Consider the following 24,781-nt stretch of genomic DNA (forward strand, 5'->3'; position numbering starts at 1 on the left):
CAACGCACCGTCGCGGGTGATCTTTATTTTTCGTTCTTTCTCCCATTGTCGTCTGTCTTCTTTCTCCGTACGAATAAAGTTTTATTTTTGTGTGTCTTCCTTGCTCCGTACAAATAAAGATTTAAAAATTTAAAAAAACAGTGCGATATACATCTTATATTGTCGGGTTCCATATACCCACGCGAAAGCTCGGTGTGCGGCTCAACTTAGAAAGGTGCAGTCATCTCAGAAGTGGAGTTTAAACAGATATACGGTTAGGATCAATTGAATAGGTAAGTAAGAGTGTCTTATCATCCTCACGCACAATTATTTTTGGTTCGAAGCTAAATTTTTCTTGCAGTTATGTGGAACAGCCATGGGGACCAGATTCGCACCCAGTTATGCCAATCTATATGTGGCAGACTGGGAATTAGAACACATTTGGTCTCACAATCCTTTCTATGCGAATCTGGTCCTCTGGCGTAGATATATCGACGATATTCTCATTATTTGGGATGGTCCTTTGGAACAATTGAATTCTTTTATCACATATGTTAATCATAACGATTATAATTTACAATTTACTTCCTGTATACACAAAGAAGAAATAAACTTTTTAGATCTGACCCTATATATAAAAAGGAGAAGAAATTCATACAAAAACATACTTTAAACCAACGGACAGAAACAGCTATATTAATTTTTCAAGCTGTCATTATCCAAGCTGGTTAAGAAATATCCCAAGGGGACAGATCGGCCGGATTCGCAGGAATTGTTCGGAAGAAAAAGAATTCATAACCCAAAGTCAAAAACTTATATTGAAATTTGAAGATAAAAACTATCCACAGGATTTACTGCAAGAGAGCTTTAAGTCGATTAAAGAAAAAAAGAGAGAAGAGTTTTTTAAGAATCCAGAACACCCTAAGAAGAAATTTGAGTTTTCCTTCTGTACGAGATATAACGATAAGGCTTTTGAAATTGAAAGAGCGGTCAAAAAATGTTGGCCTATCTTAAAACAAGATAATATTTTAAAAGAGTTTTTACCAGAATATCCCAATATTATTTATAAAAAAACAGATAACTTAAAGGCAATATTGGCACCTAGTGCATTACCTGAGATTGAAAAGAAAAATCTGAATTTTCTCTCAATAAAAACCCCCGGATACCATAAATGTGGGAGATGTAAATTATGCAAGACATGCAGTGCACAAGAGAAAAAAAGTACAGATTTTAGATGCACTAATACGGGGAAGGAATACAAAATTAAACATTTTATCAATTGCAATACCACTAATGTTATATATATGTTAGAATGTAACTGTGGCGCCCAATATATAGGGCGAACCTCTAGAAAACTAAAAATCAGAGCATTGGAACATATAGGGGGCATTAGAAATAATTACCCTAAACACAGTGTGCCCAGACATGCAAACACTTGTAAAGCCTTTTCCCTTGAGAATTTTAAAATTATAGGGATAGATATCGTCACTCCACATTGGCGCGGAGGAAACATTAAAGAAACGCTCGCTAAACGAGAAACTGAGTGGATATACAAGTTCCAGACACATAAAAAAGGGGGATTAAATATGGAACTTGACATTTTAGCCTTTATGGATTAGTTCTTTCCCTATTTTACTCTTATCTATTTTTATTGATTTTTTACACTTGATTATAGAATTTTTAATAACATAATAAATTTAAAAAAAATAAAAAAATAAAAAAATATATATATATATTTTTTTTAAAAAATATAATATCTCTACAACCACCTTTATTTGGTATTTTATCATATACAATCATAACACTTTAGACACAATTTTTATTATTTTTATACAGAACATGATTTTTATTATCAATAAGTATAAAATAAAAATAACATTTTTTTTATTATCAATAAAAACACTGTAGACACAATTAAGATTCATAATTTTTTTTATACATAACATTATTATTTTTTATTTTTTATCCATTGAAATACATATTGTATACTTTTATGTCTTAAGAGAAGAAATTCCCTTTATGGATCTTTAATTGTCTGATAGCCAATTTATCCCTTCACACTTATATCTTTATTTATTAGATAAACACATACATATATAGTTAGAGTACACCTTATCACATTCACAACACACAGTAGGTTTATTTATTACACTTCCTTTCTAATTCGTGTCTCTATCTATATGGATATAAAATTACACAATGTTTCATTCACATTTGAATACATCCCTTATCATATTTCAATACACAAATGTATGTTATATAATGAAAAATGACACAGAGATAGAATTATTATTATAATTTCTGAATAAAATACACATTTTTAATATCACTTTTTTCGTTCACAATTTCTTTAAAAAATTCACTTTCACATAAAAAACTGTCTAAGGTGGATATTTCTCTCTCTGGGTGTTTTTTCTCCTTTGCGTCCTTCTCACGTTTATTGCTCGTGTCCTCGTCTAATCCGGAGTTGATAAAGACACTCTTACTTACCTATTCAATTGATCCTAACCGTATATCTGTTTAAACTCCACTTCTGAGATGACTGCACCTTTCTAAGTTGAGCCGCACACCGAGCTTTCGCGTGGGTATATGGAACCCGACAATATAAGATGTATATCGCACTGTTTTTTTAAATTTTTAAATCTTTATTTGTACGGAGCAAGGAAGACACACAAAAATAAAACTTTATTCGTACGGAGAAAGAAGACAGACGACAATGGGAGAAAGAACGAAAAATAAAGATCACCCGCGACGGTGCATTGGCGAGGGTGCGTGGTGACGTACTGAAAGCGAAAAATAACAATAAATACTAATATACGGCGGAACGACGAGGGTGGACGACGCGAGATGACGCCAACGGACGACGCGAGATGACGCGAGACGACGTGAGATGACGCATACACAGAAGTTTCTATATAAAAAAATAAACGAATGAGACAAGATCATTGACCTATTTTATGGATTATACTTCTACTGAAGAAGCCAGGTCGGCGAAACGCGTTTAGAAGTATTTTTCTTGGACGATTTTACATCTATAAACCGGTGGACTTTGTTATTGACACTCTTCAAGCACTTTGGTGCACAAACAAAATGTGAGTGGATTTTCTGCTGGCTATTTTAACAGTCTCTCGGATACTGCACTATTTCAAGTTTATTTTTTAGAATCTACAAAGAATATTAAAGAATATATTGCATTCAACATAGATGGGCTTGAATCATCCATTTCTTCTGTGAGTGCAATATTAAATTCACACACATTATTGGTTTTACACTCTACACTATCTGTTTTATGTATTCACAAGAGCAAGATAGTGTCAGACAAGTCATATTGATTGCAGAGCAAATAAAATATATATGAGGAACAGTGGATTCGGCTAATCTAGATAGCAGCAAAGCAAACGACGTGCTCCATAAACCAATATACCAATTGCGTTTAATTCTCTACAATAGTGGAACACAGAATGAATTAATGGATCTCAGATTTTATTTTTTTTTATAAATAAAATAGATCTATTCTAAGGAGTGAAAACTCCTAAATTTACGGAACTGAAGAAAATGTTTTAATATGGGATCCAAAGCAACATTGTTACGAAGATTCTAAAATATGATGGAGGTTCTACATCACACATAGCCCTTTCCCGGCAGCTTCTCACTGGGACAGATGGAAATACAACTGTTTTGTTTATTCTAAAATCCTCTCTATGGACAGATGGAGATAAAAAGCAAGTAGAGTCAACCTAACAGGGACTGGTTTGGACAGATCTAGAGATACAGGGACTGGTTTGGACAGATCTAGAGATACAGGGACTGGTTTGGACAGATCTAGGGTTACAGGCACAAACCAAAATAGATATATTTTCAAGACACTAAGAAGGGGGGGGGGGGATAGGCAGAACCAGAACCCGGGATTTCCGCCGTTCATTGATTTCATGTCTACCTATCATATTACACAGCCGGCCATCAAGGACTCTGTATTTTATAGCACCCTCTTGGACTGCTCATAGGACATAAAATTATAGATGAATCTACAAAGAGCATGTTGCTTTCATTGAATGTCAAAGCGTTCATCGAAATGGGTATATATTGTAGTGGGGAGGGCACTGATGACCCCCTCCCCCCCCAACACATATCCCAAACGCCTTCAAACGTCATCAGGCCGCAGAAGGATTGCAGCTTATTGAAGACAACTATTTTTTAGCTTTCAAGGACTGGGAGTCTTGCTGACCTCTTTCAAGGGATGAAGCAGAGTATTGAATGTGGTATTTCACAAAAAAATCCACCAGAGTGGTCATCTTGAAGTTGTGTTAATAGAAGTGAATGTATATACACACATGGTTAGAGATTAAACAGATCCTAAACCAATTTTTTCCCCATATTTTATTATTGTTCATATAAAATTATAAAATTACTCCTATGAACTTCAAAAAAATAATACGGCCTAAAACATTTCACTTTCAAAGTTCAGAGTTAGAGAAAACGTAGAAATATATTTCACGTGGAAGATTTGCTTTTCCCGATTTACGCCGCAATTAATGACCAGTAGAAAGAGAATATTTTTTTGTAGCTAACCGCTAAAAGAATGTCCCTTTTTCACAATGACTCGACTTGCAGATGTGGCATCCTATGCGTTACCATTTAATTAATCAGAACAAATTGCAGAAAACTACTTAAGTTACCACATATTACACCATCTGTCAAGACACCACACAAATTCAAAATGAATCCCTGGACTTTGCAAAAAAAGTAAAAAAAAAAAATTTGGAGATTTGTCTACTTTATTCAATGAGCAATCAAAACCAAAATACGAGTTCCACCATAAAGTTTTATTAAAGTTTCCCACTGAGGGATTTAGACTGAGCCATTCTATTGTTTGCAACAAGTCAGTACAATAGAGAGTAAGAGTGTTTGAATAGTAGATTGGACTAAGATAACAGAGTAGCGACACATACAAATGGTTAATAGGCAACTGTCTAAAAACATTATGCAAAAAAACTAAATCATAAAAATAAAAATAAAAAAAAATAGCCCAATATTATTGAAAACGTGTTTTAGCCTAATTCTTAAAAAAAAAAAAAAAAAAAAAAAAAGGGAATTCCCATTTAAAAAGCTAACACAGATGTGCAGTAGCTAATCAGGGTTACAGAATTATTTAAACCGGTTTATTTCAGAATTCATTGTAAAGTCTGGGTCAATGTTCATACTCCTAAAGTAAATTGTTGATTCCCCTCCCCCGCAATATCTGCAAAAAGAACAGATTTTTCATGAACTGGAGTGCGTCCAATCGCATGCCGACCATTCAAAAATGAACGCTAATACATGTTAAGAAATAAATCGTAAAAATCAGAAGAGCTTGACGTCAGAGACCCAAAATCACGAGTGCACCTAGTGATATACCGGCCACGAGTGCATTTCTTGGCAAGGTTAATAAGGGTCACTGCGAGTTAGCACAGAATTATCATTTTCATAGCTCTGGGGATTAATAAAAAAAAATAAAAAAAATGAAAATGCTATTTTCCGAGATAAAAAAAAAACTACATTTCATTTGGTGCAAGAAAATCACTTTATATAGAATAATGGAAGTGAAATCAGAAAAAGGATCAGAAAGTTATCAGCGCTATCATATCATCTTTCCATGTGGTGACAAAACATTGTATCAACCCGACACAATTAATATTATTTAATAATACACTCCTATATACATTGCCTGTCTCTAGTACTTATGACTCAGTTCTTCATCAGCCTGTATAAGGGTTTTAAAGCTATAAGTGGTATAGAAATCAGGAAGACAAAGAAGTTTCTATACACTAAAGACGAAGCTAGCTAGGGCATTTTGACTTCCTGACATCATTATCAAGGGCGGAGGGGCAAAACTCATCAAGGAATGCCAAAAGACCATTTTGTGCAAATTATTATTATTATTAGTATTATTATTATTTATTTTTAATTGTAGATGCCTCTGATCAAGACGGGATACCCAAACCGTCCCTCATTCATTTATTTAGATATGGATTGTACAGGGCTACCTCGGCCATTTTTGTGGGAGTCTCTCACTGTGTTGCCCCTTACTCCTACTTTATTGAATAGACCCCAGACAAAGTAGGTGATACATTGTAGTCAAAGGTAGGTATAAAGTCTGAATTTTCTGCTCATGATTTAGTCACTGGCGGACAGGCTGGGGCAAATTTCAAGGCCAGGCCATCGGTAATCAGAATGAGACCTAATCTTCAGATTGCTTTTAATACAATACAGGTTCACGCGTGTACTTGGAAGTTCCGCAAAGCATGTCTAAAACGTGTCCCTGAGCTGCCAAACGAGCCCCCGTGAGCCTCAGCCAAAATAAGACTTAACCCAAACCACATATGTTGCTCTCTTGGTAACCAGTGGGTTAAATATTCATTCTGATGTCAAGCGTCGCTGTTTCTATTTACATTAACACAATGTTCTCCTACCCGAAGCTGTCTTGCCAAGCAAAGATTTCTTTCGCCTGAAGGAGGATCAAGACAGTATTTCTGGCATTTTTCTTTAAAATCAAGTAAAAATACCAACTGCCAGATGGCACATATGTCTTCGTTTGTTTTGTTCCATGAAGATAGCAGATGAGGTGCCGAGGTAGTGACAGATTTCACTGCCTGCAGATGCAAATGAATCACGTTATCAGTTTGAGCAAAGATTAAAATAGTGTCAGCTGCATGTTCCAGGCGACATGGAGAGAGGAACAAATGATACGAGGGGACGGCACGGGAAGAACGGTCGCCTCATTGCACAACGTGAACGTGTTCACCTGCACGGAACATAAAACCGGGATTAGGAATACTAATCACTGCCGTGCAAAAGAGAGGTAACCGACGGAAGAACAAGCACTCCGCATTCATTATTCAAGATAATGGAAGCAGATCCATAGAAAATGCAAAAACAGATTGAGCAGCAATCATGTAAAAGGGGTAAGAGATAAGACACAAGTGTCACATGCAAGCGAATCCAGATCATAGCGGCCAGAAATAGCATCCACTCTCCCCGAGGGTAATTCATCATTCGCCACGGCGAACGTCCTTCCATCCCTAATAAAACAAACAATGTACAATGCGACGACGATAGAAGGAAAACAGAAAATATATACAGTGAAGCAGTTACCAGATAGATGACATGCCCAGAGTGATTATATCTCGTGCCAAGATCCAATCTACACATAAGGGTTATGGGTTCACAAGGAACAAAGGAACACCCAATGTTACTTAGTAAAACCAATACATTCATTTCTTGGTTATCATGGAATGGAGGCAGAACAGAGGAGGCATTATAGGATGTGCAATTAGTTTGTGCGTTGGTTCTGATGGTTAATTGAAATCATATTTTTTCCGCTACATTAATACAAGTAGTTTGCTTTATGGTGTGGGAAAAACGGATGGCACTTCACAGAATATGACTCTAGTGGCACAACTAACCTCGTACTGGTTGAAAATTGCTTAGAAAAGGGCCCTATATCGAGCCGGCATGGGGAGACAGGAACTTATTGGGGTCACGTTACATCATGTGACCCTGCATACATGTGCAGTATGTGTGTAAGTATGTATGTATAAGTGGGGTGGGCTGAAGTATGTGTACGTGTGTGTTAGTATGCGTATGTAATTTGTGTGAGTGTGTTTACATGCGTGTCAGAGGGTGATGGAAGGGGCAAAAGCGGCACAGAAATTGTTTGGGGGCAACAATGGCCCATACAAGCAGTTTGGGGGTTAGGATGGCACAGATAAGATGTTTGGGGTAAAGGCAGCCGTCACAAGGACAAAGGTGGCACATGTTGCTTGGTGAGGTAGTTTGCAATGTTTGCACCAGGGCCCTGTGGTTTCTAGTTACGCCCCTGTGTGGCTGTTTATACTACTGAAGACTTCTACTGGATGCTTTGTAGGATCATTCCCAAAAGGACATCGGCCATGACATCCAAGGATCCCATTGAAGATCCCTGGTTCCTCTTATTAGAAACCTTACGTCTTTACTACGAGAGCAGTCACTATAACTTGCTGTGTTTATATTCATAAAATGAATAATAATATAATATAATTCTTATATCTTTGCACTATGGGACCTTTCAATGTCTGTAAAAGAAGAAAAAATAACATAACATTTTTTCTGTACCTCTAAGAACAGATGGAAGGGCGGAACACAACCAGTTCGGGTCATAAAGTTGAAATGATTTATATTGCTTCACTCTATGTTTGTAGATATAACTCCTTTCAACTTAAAAGTGTGTCTTCTTTAGCCATCAAAATCAATTATTTATTAAGTGTAAGTGCACAGCACAGATCTCAAGCGGATGTTCAGACAACAAAACTACAATTGAAATCCGTTCTGATGATCACAGCAAATATCAAAGCCAGAAGCCTGTACTTTTCATGGTTTAAAATAAAAAATGTGCACTATGTTGTATATTCAGTATTTTTTCTCATTCTACTCAATGTATTGTGTTAATTAAATAGAAAATCTAATTATTTTTTAATCGATTTGCAATAAAGGAAATGCAGTTACGTCGGTCAGAGGTTAATCAGGATACATGCTTTTTAAATGTATTAAATGAAATTGTAAAACTATAGAAGAGAAATTCTTATATGGTATGCATGGCTGCTACTTAATCTCAGCATCAAACATAAGGTGGATATAAATAGAATATAAAGCTTAGAAAATATAGTAAAAATAGTTTTCTTGTGAATATAAAAAACATTTAAAAAAGTAATACTAAAGTTTTATAAGTTTTTGGGACCTCCGAGGTCTCTACCACACTCTCAAAATGGACACAAAGTGCTATAAGGAAAAAAAAAAAAAAAAGGTTCATTACACCTCCAATTCAGTTAAAAAGTTGAACTTTTTAACTCAACATTATGAAGGGTCTAAAACAGCGGATATCTCTAAAAGAAGGCGAGACGTGGCCCCATATAATGCATGGTTGATATGAGGCGAGATGTTTATATAGAGACGTCATCTCCCTGATTTAGGTGCACATTAGGCAGGGCCAGATGAGCCCTTCTCACAGAAGATGGGATCTGTCCTCCATAAGGCCATGTGGGAGAAATACTCTACAATACACAGTTGAGGTTTAGTGAATGAACCCCTTACATTTGGTTTAACCAGGTACGGTGGATGCCTGTTGCGTCATTCAAGTTCTCACTGCCCTATCATTTGATACTTTAACATGCTTCAAAGTATTCTGATTAGAAGAAAAATTAGGGAAAAAGCAAGGCCTACATTTATGCGAATAACGCAAGTAAGAAAAAAAACCAAGCGCATTAAATACCTTATATCTTTAACATAAAAAATATAGAAAAACATTTTCTCCATTACATATTGCGAGACTTCTTTTGATTTTCAGGTAATAAGTATTTTATTATATTTAAACAACAGGTGCTTATGTGGGCCGAAAGATGACAATCAACACATAAACCAGGGACGGGAAACGGATGGTTTTTTGTTTTTTTTTTAAACCACCGTGGGGCAAAAATAACTCAGACGAAAATAATTGGCGCAGCTTTTTACTTTGGTATTTGATAAAAAAATCAATAAAATATTGAAATGCAGATTGCTGGAAGTGTCTTCCCGGCTGGTAATTTGTCTTCTGCTCAATGTGTATGAAAATGAAAGAATGTAAGAAGCCCAATGGCACTTTAATACTCGCTGTACAGATATAGCAGGAATATTCAGAAACCCACGTAACTTATTAAAATAATAAGATGGCATATTTCTGTAGTGTAGCAATTATGACTAATAATGAGATTTTAAAGGTTTTAATGAGATCTTTACAAAGAAAATGTATTTCTAAAACATAACATCAGACCCAGCATGAATATCCTTGAAGTGACATTAACCTGTTAGTAACACTCATTGCTATCCAGATACATTGCTTTCAATTAGCACATCCAAGTCAGTAAGGGGGGAAAAATGGTATTTGCATAAGCGGACAAATAAAATCAGCAAATAATATTAATAATAATAATTAAAGAAAAATCCACAGTGAAATGTATATTCCCTACCCATTCAACTGTATTCGTCATTTGCATGTGCAAAAACATATACTACTGGCATGGATGGGCAAAGACTTTTGTCTGACTTTGATTTAGGGGTAGGGCTTGCTCCACTCACTTTGTTATTTATACCCATCCCATCTTCCCACTTAATTAGAATAAACCCGCCTGCCTGCTACTGGCCTGGCCTCCTGGAGGATAGGCTCCACCCCTTCCCTGTCTCTATACATACTGTAACTAGTCAGTGGAGAAGCTGGTTATGACCATCAACAAGAATGTGTTAACCCCAATCCCCAAACATAGGCATCTACCTCTTCACATATAGGAGCGTTATTCCCAGTATAATGGGCCGGCTACAATGGAGATCTCTTGCTCTCCCCAACCAGCATAATTACACCATGGAGGCTCAGCACAGGTGGAGATGACTGGGGCCCCAAAAGCAAAGAGTTAGCATAGTCATCTACCTGTATCTCTTAACACGTAGCTTTACGCCATCCACTTGCCGACTATGACTGGGATGTAAGAAGGTGGCCTGGGCATGAAGGGGTTAAGGGTTAAAACCAGCCCAAAGGCTCACTTTCTGCTCTCCCTGCAGGGCCGAGACCCACTACACTAACTGCAAACCCGTTCACACCGTGACCCCAAAACCGTTATTCACTGCCAGCACAAAGTTCTTTTTTGAAGATTTTAAACATAAATAAATACTTAAGGAGGTAAAAAAAAAAAAAAAGTTAAAAAGTTAAAACTTTCCAATTAGTAAAAATGGCAACAAAGGAGTTCAAAAATAGGCACAAACCCAGAACCTATTCGTTTTATATTAAATCTGAACAGAATCACAGTGCTTATACAAAAACAATGATAAGACATAAAAAAATACAGAACAGAATCCTATCAATGTTATAGACCTCTGGCGCAAAAATAAAAGGAAAGTCATTACTTTTCTCCTAGGTTCCCACTCTTGTAGAAATTCTTTGTCTCTGGGAGACGGCCATTCGCGGTCACGTGGTGAGCGGAGCGTGTAGACGGGCACTTTAAGTCACTCCTAATGAGCTGGTAGTAAACAAAAAAAAAAATCCTGCTGGATATTTTGTTGTTATGGTACCGTGTCCGTTAACTCTGGGGTGATCATGTCCCCCATGTTATTACAAGCGTACAGGTCCCATGATAGATGGCATAGATGGCCCTTATCCTGACCCAAAACTGAGAAAGTTGCTTTAGTCAGCCTCGGGCTAGAACAGTGGCACCAAGTCAATGTCATGCATTGAACAGACGCAAAACTGGAGCCTTTCCGCAAGCGACAATTAGGGGAAAAAAGAAAGATTTAACTAAACAGACAAAAACCTGGAATAATTAAAGAAAATACCTCTTTTGCTAATACACAGTAAAACATCCCCACAAGCAACACCACAGGGTCATTCATGTTAACCGGATTACTAGCAGAAGTAAAAGAAAATTGTGTTTATCTCGGTAATATTAATGGCATCTGCTTCTAGCATTAGTGTAACAAGATTACTATTAACAAGATAACCCAGACTGAGGATAACGAAGAGAAATTGCTGTGCCAGATGTCTTGTGTTCAATGAAATAAAAGATACAGATGTAAAAATCGTGCAACCCATATGAAGAAGAGACCTTTCAGGTCCCAAAAGCATATGTAACGTTACATCTTTTTCTATGCATGTCAAAGTTTAGAACGAGCAATCTAACCAAGAAAATGTATTTTTTCCTATAATTTGCTTGAGGAGCTTAGAAGGAGATCTTAGGTTACTAATTGAATCCTACATATCAACCACAGTTTGAAGAGTCACCGGAGAATTTGAAAGCAGCCAAAACGTAAATTAACGTAGACACACAATGTAAAATGAAAAACTAGCTATGAGGACACCACCAGCAAATCCACACGAGACCCAAGACATGAATAGTAAACCATTCCAGGTAAGACATCCGTTACAAGGGGTTGGCACCAACATTGCACACGGTGGACAGTTACTGGGGTCTACGGTGGACAATGTTCTATAGATCTTCACAAACCTTTATAATTTATTTCTATGTTCAACCTACTCCTGGTTCTCCGCTGTTTGCAAGTTCTCGCAACCTGAAACCCTCTCGGAACGCGGCACTAATCGGGTCACAAAAATATCAAACAAGTCTTTATCCGGGACAATACTCTGGCCTTACGTACAGAGCTCAGGATAGTACAAACCTGCCCAAAATCTGGAAAGACACCCAACGGTAGCAGACACTGGACTAAGTGTCTTAAGTCACACCGGGAAACAGGAACTAAGGGATGGGAACGCAAAAAGTTCTCATGCTCTTCAGCTTCAAAAAACAAAAACCTACTTGAGCAAAGATTAATATCTGTGACCAGCCCATGGCAGGCTAGGAGATGTAATATCCCCCGGAAGCTTTTTCTATACCAAGTTTAAGTTTATATATTGGATTCTCTTATTATTAATAAAAAAAGAATTCTATTTCTAGAGTAGTCTATTTTATCGCGTATTCCTTGCTGGTATTAATATACAGTAATGAACCATACTGGAATCCTCTGCATCAGGACGGATGATTAAAAATCCTACTTAAGAATCTAATTTCTAAAGCAGATTAGGGAAAGCGTTACTTGGCCACCTCATCGTCACTTTCTAGCACAGGAAATTAAATTTTAAGCAACGTACAATTTCAAGAAGGAAATTAAACATGTCAGCTGTACTGGAAGAACAATCCTGCATAAATTTCACAAGAGAAACATTCGGGGGGGGGGGGGGGGGCAACAAAAAGACAAATGTGTGTGTATATGCAAAGGACTACCTGATTTACCTTTAACCACAGACAAATTGGTGAAGGCACCCACCACCTAAGAAAAAAAAGCCTTGCCATAAATCAACAGAGCATATATGTTGTGTTAGTATTTTTAGTACACCATATGACAATTTCACAGCAATATTTACACCTATATTTTTGCTGAGATCTCGTATGCCTAAAAAAAGAAGATGAAAATATGTAAAAGGCAGACAAGCAAGAAAAAAAGGTAAAGAACAAAAAAAAGTGAGAAAAAGATGTCAGCAAATGATACTGAAAATGGAAACATCTAAAGAGGGAGGAAAGAATAGAACAGAAGGAAAAATGACAGGAGGCAGAAAGCAGATTAAAAAAAATAGAGAGGGTAAAAAAAGCTTTTAAAAAAGGCAAGAAATCCGGAGAAAGGCCCCTTCCTTTATAATTGCCCGAGGGCCGTTTATGATCTGGAAAAAAAATTCCAACTACGGACTAATTGGGAACCATTTTGATCGTCTGTAACATGTGTAACGGAGAACGTCATACATATTTCTGTAGAATGTTTGGAGCCCATTATGAACGGACTACAATACATTTCACTGCACACAAATTAATGCCTTCCTTGGTTACTCTAGTAGCCAGACAAATGTTCACCATGGGGATCGTATGAAATGGTTCAGCAACAGAGAACCAGCTACATGAGGGTTTGGGGGAAAAGGTTCCTGAACAAAAGCCTTAAAGCCCCCCTACAGATTGCAGAACAGCAGGATCCCTCTCTCCGTGGATCATATTTCAGCCTTTTTTAATTAAAATAAAATGTCTGAGTTCACAGGTTGCCCTTATTGCTAGACGAAAAGGCCTTATTAAGACTCACAGGGAATGAAACAAACTAGACTTCCAATAATCCTTCTTAATACAAGGATTTGGGTTCATATATTGTTTTGATTCATTATGTAATTTTTAACGCTGCTGGTACATCCAAAGACACAAGCGTTCAATGTATGGCGTTCAGAGGCTTTATCAGCTGAATCAGAGAAGGTATTCTTTTCATCCCCGGTGGTGTCTTGTCTCCAATCATGTACATGGATCGATAAAGCCTTCAGTAGCGCCCGCGCTATACTCTTACCGGACTCTGCATGAAATGCCACTCGCATTCCGCGGTCTCGTTGAATCAGAAAAGTCCCGGTTGATCATAACGCACTAATTTCTCCTGCCTATCCCATGGGTGTTAAAACGATATAGGCAAAAGGCTATCCTGACTATAAGTCGGGATGAAGAACCCAATAAGGTTTGAAAACAAATACATACCAGTAAGAATAAAAATAGTAAGCCATTCCATTTACTCAAAAAGAAAAATTCATACTCCCATATTATCCCAAAAGAAAATGGAGCATTTGGTTGAAGTTGGGCCAACATGGGCAAAACGACTGTTTTTTTTTTCTTCTTTCCCATAAGCTTTCAGAAAAGCTTGTAGAATTGAGTCCTTGTTGACCTTCCTGAGTAGTTGACCCTCCTGAGTAGTTGACCCAGTAGCTTTGGGGAATTCATGACAACCAAGCTTATGGCGAGATCCTTCATATGCGTTACTTGCAATTCCACTTACAGCCACAAGGGGGTCCAGAGAAACTAACCGTTTAGGTAGCATTTTACACAATGCCTGGATTCTTTCTGTGCTGCTCTATTTCCATTCTGTTAATGTATTTTAGATGGGACTATATTTGGGATATTACAAAAGGCATGGTAACCTTTTAAGTTACATTACCACTTTATTTTCTGCGACACCCTACCAATTGGTTTAGTATTCAAGCCTTGGTGTATCAGCAACATAATACAGACACCTACGGTTCCATGATTGATAACTCTGAGCATATAGCATACATATATCAGTCATTCAGCTAATCTCACCAGATAAAAAGATTCTATTTTTCAAGAAGACAACCCATTTGTGAACGAGTAACGCTGGTCCTCGGAATTCAGAACACATTAAAAACGTTCAAACAGACAAGCATGAAAAGAATAGTTTCATCTTCATTTGTGTCCCATGTCATCTGATTCATCGCTTGTTCAATGAAGTCTCACAAAGGAAATGGTTTATAGAATCCCCTTTAGCATTATCCGGAAAAAGTTTTTCATTTGCAATTTTTAAAGCCAGTACAGAAATGTATTCTTCAGCTGTAACATTCATTGAAAGACGGCGTTGTATTACATACAGTGCCCACACAGGGCAGTATGGAAAATGCAGAAATAGGTGGAGAAGGTGTGACATCATGACATACCATGGGCAAAAAATGATGTCACATGCTGAGCAAAACCCAGTTCTGTTATTGTGCTAAAAAGAGAGAAAAAAAAATAGTTTTCATCTTCTTAGGTGGATCAAAAAGGAAGACATTCTAAAATATTATATCTCACAAGCACATAAATCATGGTCCACAATTAAAAAGGACATTGTTCATGAAATGCTAAATTTCATTAATCACAACATAACAGAATATAAATCCAACGCTGGAGGAAAGAAAAAAAATGCTTGTATTAAAATGCACACACCGTGGACAACCGTAACTAATGATTAATCACATTTGTTGATATTCTCTAGTCTCTACGTTGCTTTCATTGAGACGGCTATTAGTGGAATGTACAGTATCGCAATCAACGCTATTATTCAAATTTCCACGTATTGAAATTTTTAACAATGCTAACTGCAGCTGTGCAGCGCTAAAAGCTTTCAGATACAACCGTACAGCTGCGAGAAGCGGAAGTTCCCAGAATAAAAAATAATAATATCTGATAAAAGCCATGCCTCCCCCATCAGCCAACGCAAAAGTGCTATATCAAGAATGGAAATCGCAACTTCCCGATGGCCCATACCCAATAATCAGCTTCCACCACACGACCATGACCAGCTAGGACGAGAAACAATGTTCTCAATAAGAAGGTCACGACAGCCCAAAACATTATAAAATACGAGGTTCTTTCCATCTTATTTATATGGCTTTAAGTAATGGATGTTGGTAAAAATCTCTACAAAACTTGTCACGATGTTGCTCGATTACTGGTAGACACAACTAGGGCAGCAATTAGAGATTTGATTTCTAGACTTATTTTATTTCCTGTATACACATGTATTTTTCCATTTAACAAATACAAAAAAGAAAGCACACAATACAAAATCACTAAAAGAATAAAACTAATATAACTGTCGTACCATGGTGTCTCGGGAACATTGTCAAGAATAACAGAGTATTTAGGCTCAGTACTTCGGAGACCATGAATAGGCCTGTTCTAAAGCAAACAAAACCTTGTTATTTTGGAGACATTGAAGGCAATTTAGAACACCACTGCCTGGGCACAAACAGAACAACTGGAGTGAATATACCGCCTTTCAAAAGATAAAGAGCCGAGTATATCTTGATCACGCCTGTCCTACCCCCTGTCAACAAGATGAAGAACATAAACTGGGTTGGCTCAGCGATGAGGATCAGAGTTGGAGGGACCTTTCAGACTAAAGTGACCGAAGCCCATACGGCTTGTAAAAATGTGTGTTAATATCTTGGCCCACATAACAGTATAAAAGATGGGGAGTGTTGGCTACTTAACTCGAAATATTATAACATAATCAGAAGATCTGGAGAAGGGATCACCTATGATGTGCAGAAGAGGAAAAATATCTATTATTTTATCTTAAATTACTCGGAATTAAATTCTGATAGATCCTGCAGCTAAATCTGCGCTCATCATCTGTGATTTTACTTCCTCCTTCCTGGACAGATGGAGCTCTCTCTGTGATGAACAGAACAGGTTACAGGCAGAACACGCCATAAACAAAACATGACATGTCTCATTAAAGGGACAGCCCAACAATCACAAATATGATAGCGGAGTATGTCCTCATGCAAATACATGGACTGTTTGAGAATAGCCCCCCACCTCCTCTATCATGCATTTGCCATCCCCCCCCCAACATTTGTCGCTTTCCCCAACCTCAGCTCCAGAAAACCCCCTTCTTGCCCACCTTCAGCCAGCTAAGGCACTACCACAAGAGTTCCAACAAGACTCCCCCCACACACATATGGAGAAAGCGTCCCAACGGGCTTAAATAGAACCCTCAAATGTTTGGGGTATCCCTTTACAAAAATGTATAGAGGGGTCTGCAAAATCCCCCCCCCCCCATAAACGATTTGCCCCTTTCCCCAGAGTGGAGCTGTCGGGGGACAGCAAACTGACCCTTTCAAAAAATACCCTAAAGCAGCACTAGTAATAGTAATAAGAAAACCTAAATTGACACGCAACAAGAATATTTTTTAAATATTTTGAGTTTGTTGCAAAACTTGTCAATGGTTGCGTTTTATTGTTTATTTTTTTGAACAAAGTTTCAAGAATCTATTTGAGAACAGTCCACCGAGCCGCTGATTCGGCGTCCCCGGGTTGACCGGTAAATGCATATATTGCAGCATTATCAGTAGGTATGATGTAATATACGGATCTGTTTTATTGCACTGACTCTGTAGGATTCTGCGGACTATGGATTTATAGTTTTATAGAAACAGTGGATCCCTGCCAAGTTCTAATAAATCTGAAAGGCAATTTTTCTAGGTCACTAAAACACAGCAATATTTGGCCGAACAAGAGAGTGCCTGGTCTCAGCAAATTCTGTATTTCGTGTGGAAAAAAAAGGTAACAACGCTCTGCTGTAAAACAATGATCTAGGTTACAAAAAGGCGAGGAACTCAAATCGATTACAGGTCATCTCAATTATTGTATGGGTTAACGGTGCCTTAGTGCCTCTAGTACAGTATGCGCATTACAGGCAGCGAAACTGAATACATGATGCCAGGAACGAGAACCATAAACAATAAGGAGATCAAAAACTCAACGTATGACAGCAAACACGCAGAAAGATACCGCAAAACCTGCCATTACATGCTATGCTATATAGCCCCAATTTCCACAGCTCTTCTAACAGAGGGCTCGGCTCGCAATCTAGGGTTTCTAACAATCCCCTGAACAATGCCCAGCAGTATATTAATGCATTATATTATTATATGCCGCTAACCCCAATCCCAGCAGCAGGCAAACAGGGATGGAGAGGCTTCTAATGGAAGATCTTTACGCCAGCAGCCTCTGGGTAACAAAAGAAACCGCACACAGCTGGATAACCCTTTAACTGCCACAGAGCCTGGAAGAGTCAATCAAAGCTATCAGCTTCTAGGTCCCAGTGCTGCTTTAACCCTTTCTATATAGTCAGGGAGCCGATCAATGGGGTTTATCCTGGTAAATAATAAAAGGAGGCAGTCGGGCTGCCACAGCATCCACCCTGTTAAGCAGCGCTTCCTAATTACAACCTTTCAAAGCAATGGGGGGGCTGGGCATCTCCTGCCAACATCAACAAACCCCTACACCCCCTCTACGAGCCCGAGCACAGTCCCAGCAGCATCTCCTGCCGCCCACTACAATCTATTACCCCCAGCTGCCTCCTTTACCCTCTTACCGTCAATGTTCTCCCGGTCGCTGATGTGCTGCAGGTTGTGGCCCGTATCCTCCCTGCTGATGTCGTGCTCGGGTCGGTAGGACTCCAGCCTTGAGTGGGCATTTCTCCGCAGCTTGGGGCTGGAGGACACGCAGCAGGATGCGGTGTTGCCCATCGTGCTGCCCCGTGCCCCAGACCCACCTGCCTGCGCTGCTCCAAGCGGTCAGGGTGCAAGGGCGATAGAAGAGCTGAGTGGGATGCTAACGGGGCAGATCCATGGGGCGGTACACGGAGAGGTGAGGTATTAGAGGGATGGAGCCCCTTTATATCCTGCTGTCCGGGAATGGCAGCCTCTCCCCCGGGGATAGCACTCGGGCATCTTGTCTCCCGACCCTTTATTAATGAAGCCTCTCTGCGCTCCCACACAGCAGAGCCGCCTCCTCCCCAGCACCATCCGCACACAGCCCGGGGCTGCTCCCTGCAAAAGGTTCCGGTTCAAAGGGGCGGAAACAGAGAGGAGGAAGGATGTAAGAGGGACAACCAACTGCCTGGATTGGACGGGGAACCGGTTAGCGATACTGTGACGGTCGGAGGTTTCTGCTCAGGTTCTTTGAAGTTCCGCTCCTTCCTGTGTTGGCGGCTGGGTGGTTTTGTCAGAGCCTCGGAGAGCAGTGATGTTGCCGCCATAGACTTGGATTTAACAGAAGGAGTTTCCGGGTCATTATTTTTGCCCATTGAGAGGGTCCACATACAGCCCGGGGATCCCGGTATATATGGAGGGACACAGACATTCCCAACGTGTCTAAAGCCAGGGGCCCCAAATACACGACTGGGGGTCTGCGATGTACCCAGTAAAAAGTTCCGTCTCCCCAGGAAAACCTCTTATAGATTGTAAGCTCATGTGAGCCGGGTCCTCGTCAGTTTCTGTAAATCGGAATTATCCTGCGTGCCCGACTTGTTATGTCCTGTCCACAAGTTGTACAGCGTTATGGAATATGGTGGTGCTATATATATCAATCAATAATAACCATCTATTCTCCTCAGTGATCTTTCTAGAAACTTCCCCCAACTGAGGAGATCCCAGAGGCAAAATCCATGAGGGTCATATTGGTGCCGCTGCCGTCAGACAGAATACGATGAAACTCAACCATTTATATATTATTCCTACTGCAAGTTCCCCAAGGCCAGCCCAAGAATACAATGCTGCCCCTCCCTCACACATAACCACGCCCACAGCTATTATGTGATACCCACATTAAGGCACACAGACCCACTCATCCAACACAACCAGCCACAACGCTCACGCTAGCAAACACGCAAACTAACATACCCAGACACATGCTAACATGCAAACTAACATACCCAGAGACACACTAACAAACACGCAAAATAACATACCCAGACACACACTAACAAACACGCAAACTAACATACCCAGACACATGCAAACTAACATACCCAGACACACACTAACAAACACGCAAACTAAGATACCCAGACACACGCTATAAAACAACGAGAAACTCACACATTCAGGCACACACTACTATAACCAAACCACACAGACACACTAAAAAACACAAACTAACATAACCACACACACACGTCACCAAACTAGCATACCATTGTGAAGCCTCAGCCTGTCCTTAACACAGCTGGCAGGACAAGTTGCCGCACTACTACCACAAGATCACACACCTTAACCTCGCCTCATTCTTAACAGCACCAGAGAGAACTTGCCTTGGGTTGGCGAATCGCCGCTGCTGTCAAAGTACCAGTTTATTCAGTAGATTTTTTTTTTTGCACGCATCAGAAATGTTTTCTGTAAATCCGGATCTGTATGCCAAAGCTATGAAAGTCAGGCTCCGTTTGTATTTTTATTTTATTGATGTCGGCATCAGAGATAAGTTGCATATAGACATAATATGTTACAGTATTTAGTTCTGCGTTGTTGCAACTCATCGCTAAATTTTAAAAGGAGAAAGAAATACGGTACATACTACAGATATATAGTAGCTTTCCTAAGCACAGCGTTCATAAACCTGTCTCTACGCTGTCATAAGAGAAAATAAATAACAAACAGAAAATATACATAGAAACTAGAGCTAAAATCATAAACGGTATCATCGATATGGTTAGATCATACAATACGAAGCACAATCAGAGCTTTAGATGCTTTTAAGGATGCATTACCAGTTTTTTTAGTATATTTACTAATCTCACTAGGAAGCATATCCAACAGTGCAAAGTTTGGATGGGATCGGGAGAATATTCTATTAAACAATCAGAAAGGATGTATTTTAATGCACTCCCACCAAACGTGGAACATCGAGCCTGGCTTTCGGCATCCCCCCCCCCTCCCGACAGGCGTCTGACACATTAGGAGAAAGACGCATTGCTCTACTGTGAACAGGATAGAGATAATTTTTTACTGCGTCATTTAGGGTCACCTTTTCAGATATAAATACCATCCATGTTATTCTTCCGTTGGATTATTATTGTGCGTTGACCATTTCACCTGTGTTATATTTTTTTTTCACAAGACCCTAGTTATTGGTAAAAGCTGGTCCCCCTAATATGTATCTAATATCACACACACACACTTCTGCTGCTACTGTAGCCCAACATGGGAATAAATTTTTTCCTGCTTTATATATATTTTTTTTCTTTACTAGCTTTAGCTTTTTTTTTTTTTAACCCTAACCCCAACCATACCCCAACCCTAACCCCAACCCCAACCATAACCCCAACCCTAACCCTAAATAATGACAACCACACATTGACTGAACATTCATTTATTTATTATTTATTTTTACATGTTTTTTAATTAAGTTCACAAACACCATTTTTATACATTTATTTGCCATCTTTTACATTCATACGTATTTTTATATCTTTTTTAATCATCAACCTTACAATTCAAACCTTTATCTTTTTTGATTACATTTATATATGAACAATATATTTTACAACTCAGTTCATGCAATTGATCCCCCAAAACACATATATACATCTACATAGAACTTATGGACACTACCGATTTTATATATCCTTAGACCTGTACACAATCATAATATTTCCTTTATTTCAGACATTTATTTTATTTTTCAACTTCATACCATAACACACAAATTATAGTTTATATATTTTCTTTTCAGGTTATATACATATACACACAGTACAGTTCACACATATATACACATACAAGATTCCGTTTATATACACTCAGTTTACTATATCTTTTCATAACCTCCTTAATTAATTCATATACATAGATCATCCTGTATACTCACATGCTTCTTTCATTCATCTCACTATGCTGGATCGGCGAGAATTATGCCGATCGAAACCCGGAAGTAGGGCATCTCCTGATTAGAAGCCGCTATGCCAGACGCTGATACGCCGTGCCGTCAGACGCACCGATGGACCGTTACGTCAGACGCACGGACAGACGGGACGTGGAGACGGCGCGAAAATTTAAAAAGACACCGGCAACATACTTCCAAAATACTCCTGATGAAGCCAAACAAGGCGAAATGCGTTGAGTTTGAAACCTAGGACTACCTTTCATCTTATCTGGACTTTGGATGACTTTTTAACAGCTTTTTTAAAAGCTCATTGCATCATATATATATATTTTTCTATTTCATTTAGAAAAAGGCTTTTGTAAAAGCCCCATACTGTATTTTTTAATATTTTTTAAAAGCTGTTTTTTGTAATAGAGATTTTTTTCCATTATACATGGTGAAAGGACTCTGAAGAAATCAAATAATAAAATATCATTTTACTACATCTTCGGTGTGTAGTATCCTCATTTGTGGAGAACCCCTTTGCTATCTGGAATCCAACCACAAGGAGGAACATCTTGACACTACGGGCACAAATTATTCTACCTAAGCGTAAGTGTAACTCCATCCTTGGGTTTTTTCCACCTAAAAGCAATATTTCACTATTGGCTCTTTTTATGTATTTTGTCTTATATATGCCGCATCCATAACCCACCTGGTGGATGGTTGAGCTACGACCTTGATCGACTCAGACAGAGTGTGAGTGCAAAATTTGGGATATATTGATTGCAATATATATCTCTACATCTACACTATTATTTGTTTTTGTTCTGTTTTCATTTTTTGTTGAGATACACGAGCGCCCCCTAGTGGATTTCTGATTTTACTAGCTTTAGCTGGGACAGGCGGTGCTCCTCAGATCTTGTAGGTGATGTAGTCAGTGGTGACTCTAGAAACAATATATAGCGGGGGCACACAAGATACCACAGTCAAACTGGGGGGGCATTAATAAGTTCCACCATTAAATCATACCACTGAAAAAACACACATATATTGCCAAAAGTAATGTGCTATGGAATGATACTTTTGTTATTGGACAATACAATACTTGACCATTCAATATGGGAAGCCTGAAGCCACAATTTAGTACGACTAATCCTTGAAATCCTTTAAACACAATACCTTAACTTTTCCACTAAATGATTTCAGGGCCTAATATTAGTCCCTGCTGCCGATATATATAAATATATATATAAATATTAGACCCTGCTGCCGATAGCAGGTATAGATCAACACATTAACACACAAACCCATCTTTGCATGTTGGCACTCCACTGTCTCGACTCTCTCCTTTACAGTCTATCCTAAATGCCGCTGCTAGGCTCATCTTCCTTGCACGTCGCTCCTCTTCTGCTTCCCCCCTCTGTGAAACCCTCCACTGGCTCCCAATTACCTTTAGAATTAAATTTAAGATCCTGGTACTGACATATAAGGCCATCCATAATACTGCTCCTCCGTACATTTCTGACCTCATTAGCAAATACTCTCCTACTCGATCCCTACGTTCCTCCCATGGGCTAAGGCTCTCCTCCTCACTCATCACCTCTTCCTTTTCCCGTCTACAAGATTTCACTCGAGCTGCCCCATATCTCTGGAATCTACTCCCAAGGAACCTTCAGCATTCTCCCTCCCTCCCAACTTTCAAGAAACATCTAAAAACCCACTTCTTCAGAGAAGCATACCATCTTAGCTGCTAGAACTTCCTTGTCATCGATACAACCCCCACAATACCTCTCACCCTTTCTCTATGCCTTATGTTTGTCACCCCATTTCCCTCTAGATTGTAAGCTTGCGAGCAGGGCTCTCTCCACCAAATGTATCGGTTTGTCTTAGTCTGTCAATTCTTGTCTTGTCATATCCCTTGAATTTATGTATTGTATTAAGCGCTGCGTAAACTGTTGGCGCTATATAAATAAAGGATAATAATAATAATAATAATGTATAGATCAATTGAAATTCACTTGTGATCTCAGCACTGAAGGTATATATCAAATAAACAGAATCAGACATACAAATCCTGTATTTGCAGGTATACAATAATAATATATGAAATGTAGCATTGCAGGTATAGATCAAATCAATACATGGAAACAGCATTGCAGGCATTAATCAACTGAACAAGACATACAAACCCTGTATTTGCAGGTATACATAAATAATGTATGGAAACATAGCATAGCAGATATGGATCTACAGAAGAACACACAAACCAAGCTTTGCAGGTACAGATCAATTGGAATTCACATAAAAACACGGCATTAAAGGTATATTTAAAACCCCCTAAATTACAGGGATAGATCACAGGTTGCACACCCCAACCACGCTGCCCACATAGAACCTGGCCAGCACCCAGATAACACACATAAGATTTGCCATCTTTGTCCCATATACACCCTGCCTGTGCCATCCTGTTCTCCAAGGCTCAAACATCCTGCTAGTGCCATCTTTGCCCTTCCACAATTATACATCTATGATACACACAATCACATTTACTCATGCTCTCCCTCATTCAGACAAATCATCCACATATTAACTCATGCTCTCCCTCATTCAGACAATTCATCCATTTTAAGAAACTACACCCCTTGGAGCTTCAAATGAGGGGCTACATGTATTTCTAGGACAAAAGTTGAGTGCACAAATAATGATGGAATATGTCGCTTTGGCTTGAAAATATGTTTTTTCTAACCGTAACGACATGTTCATTTGTGTCTTGCACACTCCAGGTTTGTACTAGAAACACATACAGCCCCTCATTTGATGCGCCAAGGGATGTCGTTTTTGCAAATGTGTACTTTTTGTGCCATAATTTAACTTCCTACGTGAGCAGTAATGCCACGTCAAGGCTTAAACCCTAATTACTGATCATTCACACGCCTTTCATATCTCCATTCACTCACAGAAGCACACGCCATTCTTTCTATACATTTACTCACAGAAGCACACACCATTCTTTCCCCTTACAATCCCAAAGAAATGATGGTAAAGGGAGAAGAAAAAATCACTTTTACAGCAAAAATAAGTTTTGCAGTAAAAATGCATGGCGCTCCAGGGATGAGATGGTTACTCACGTACCGCACAGGCTAAATGGCTGATTTTAATAATATTTGCAGTTCATCAGGATTTAAAAAATTGCCTCCCTCTACCGTTGGCTAAATTTAACCCCATGATCAAAGGGATCATAGGATTAAAAATTAGTATCGGCCATTTTT

General features: G+C 38.8%; 1 protein-coding gene across 2 annotated transcripts in view; it reads right to left on the reverse strand.

Annotated features, from left to right (window-relative positions):
- Positions 1-18,397, reverse strand: part of LOC149287174 (cyclin-Y-like) — a 43,075-nt gene extending 24,678 nt beyond the window's left edge. For both annotated transcript variants that reach the window (XM_089493165.1, XM_089493164.1), the window contains exon 1: positions 18,244-18,397. In XM_089493165.1, coding sequence (XP_089349291.1) covers positions 18,244-18,397 — 154 coding nt within the window. The remainder of the gene's footprint in view (positions 1-18,243) is intronic.
- Positions 18,398-24,781: the final 6,384 nt, after the last annotated feature.

This window comes from Sceloporus occidentalis, unplaced genomic scaffold (genome assembly GCF_023333645.1).
Source record: "Sceloporus occidentalis isolate IW3139 unplaced genomic scaffold, rSceOcc1.0.p SCAF_63, whole genome shotgun sequence".
NCBI classification, from domain to species: Eukaryota; Metazoa; Chordata; class Lepidosauria; order Squamata; family Phrynosomatidae; genus Sceloporus; species Sceloporus occidentalis.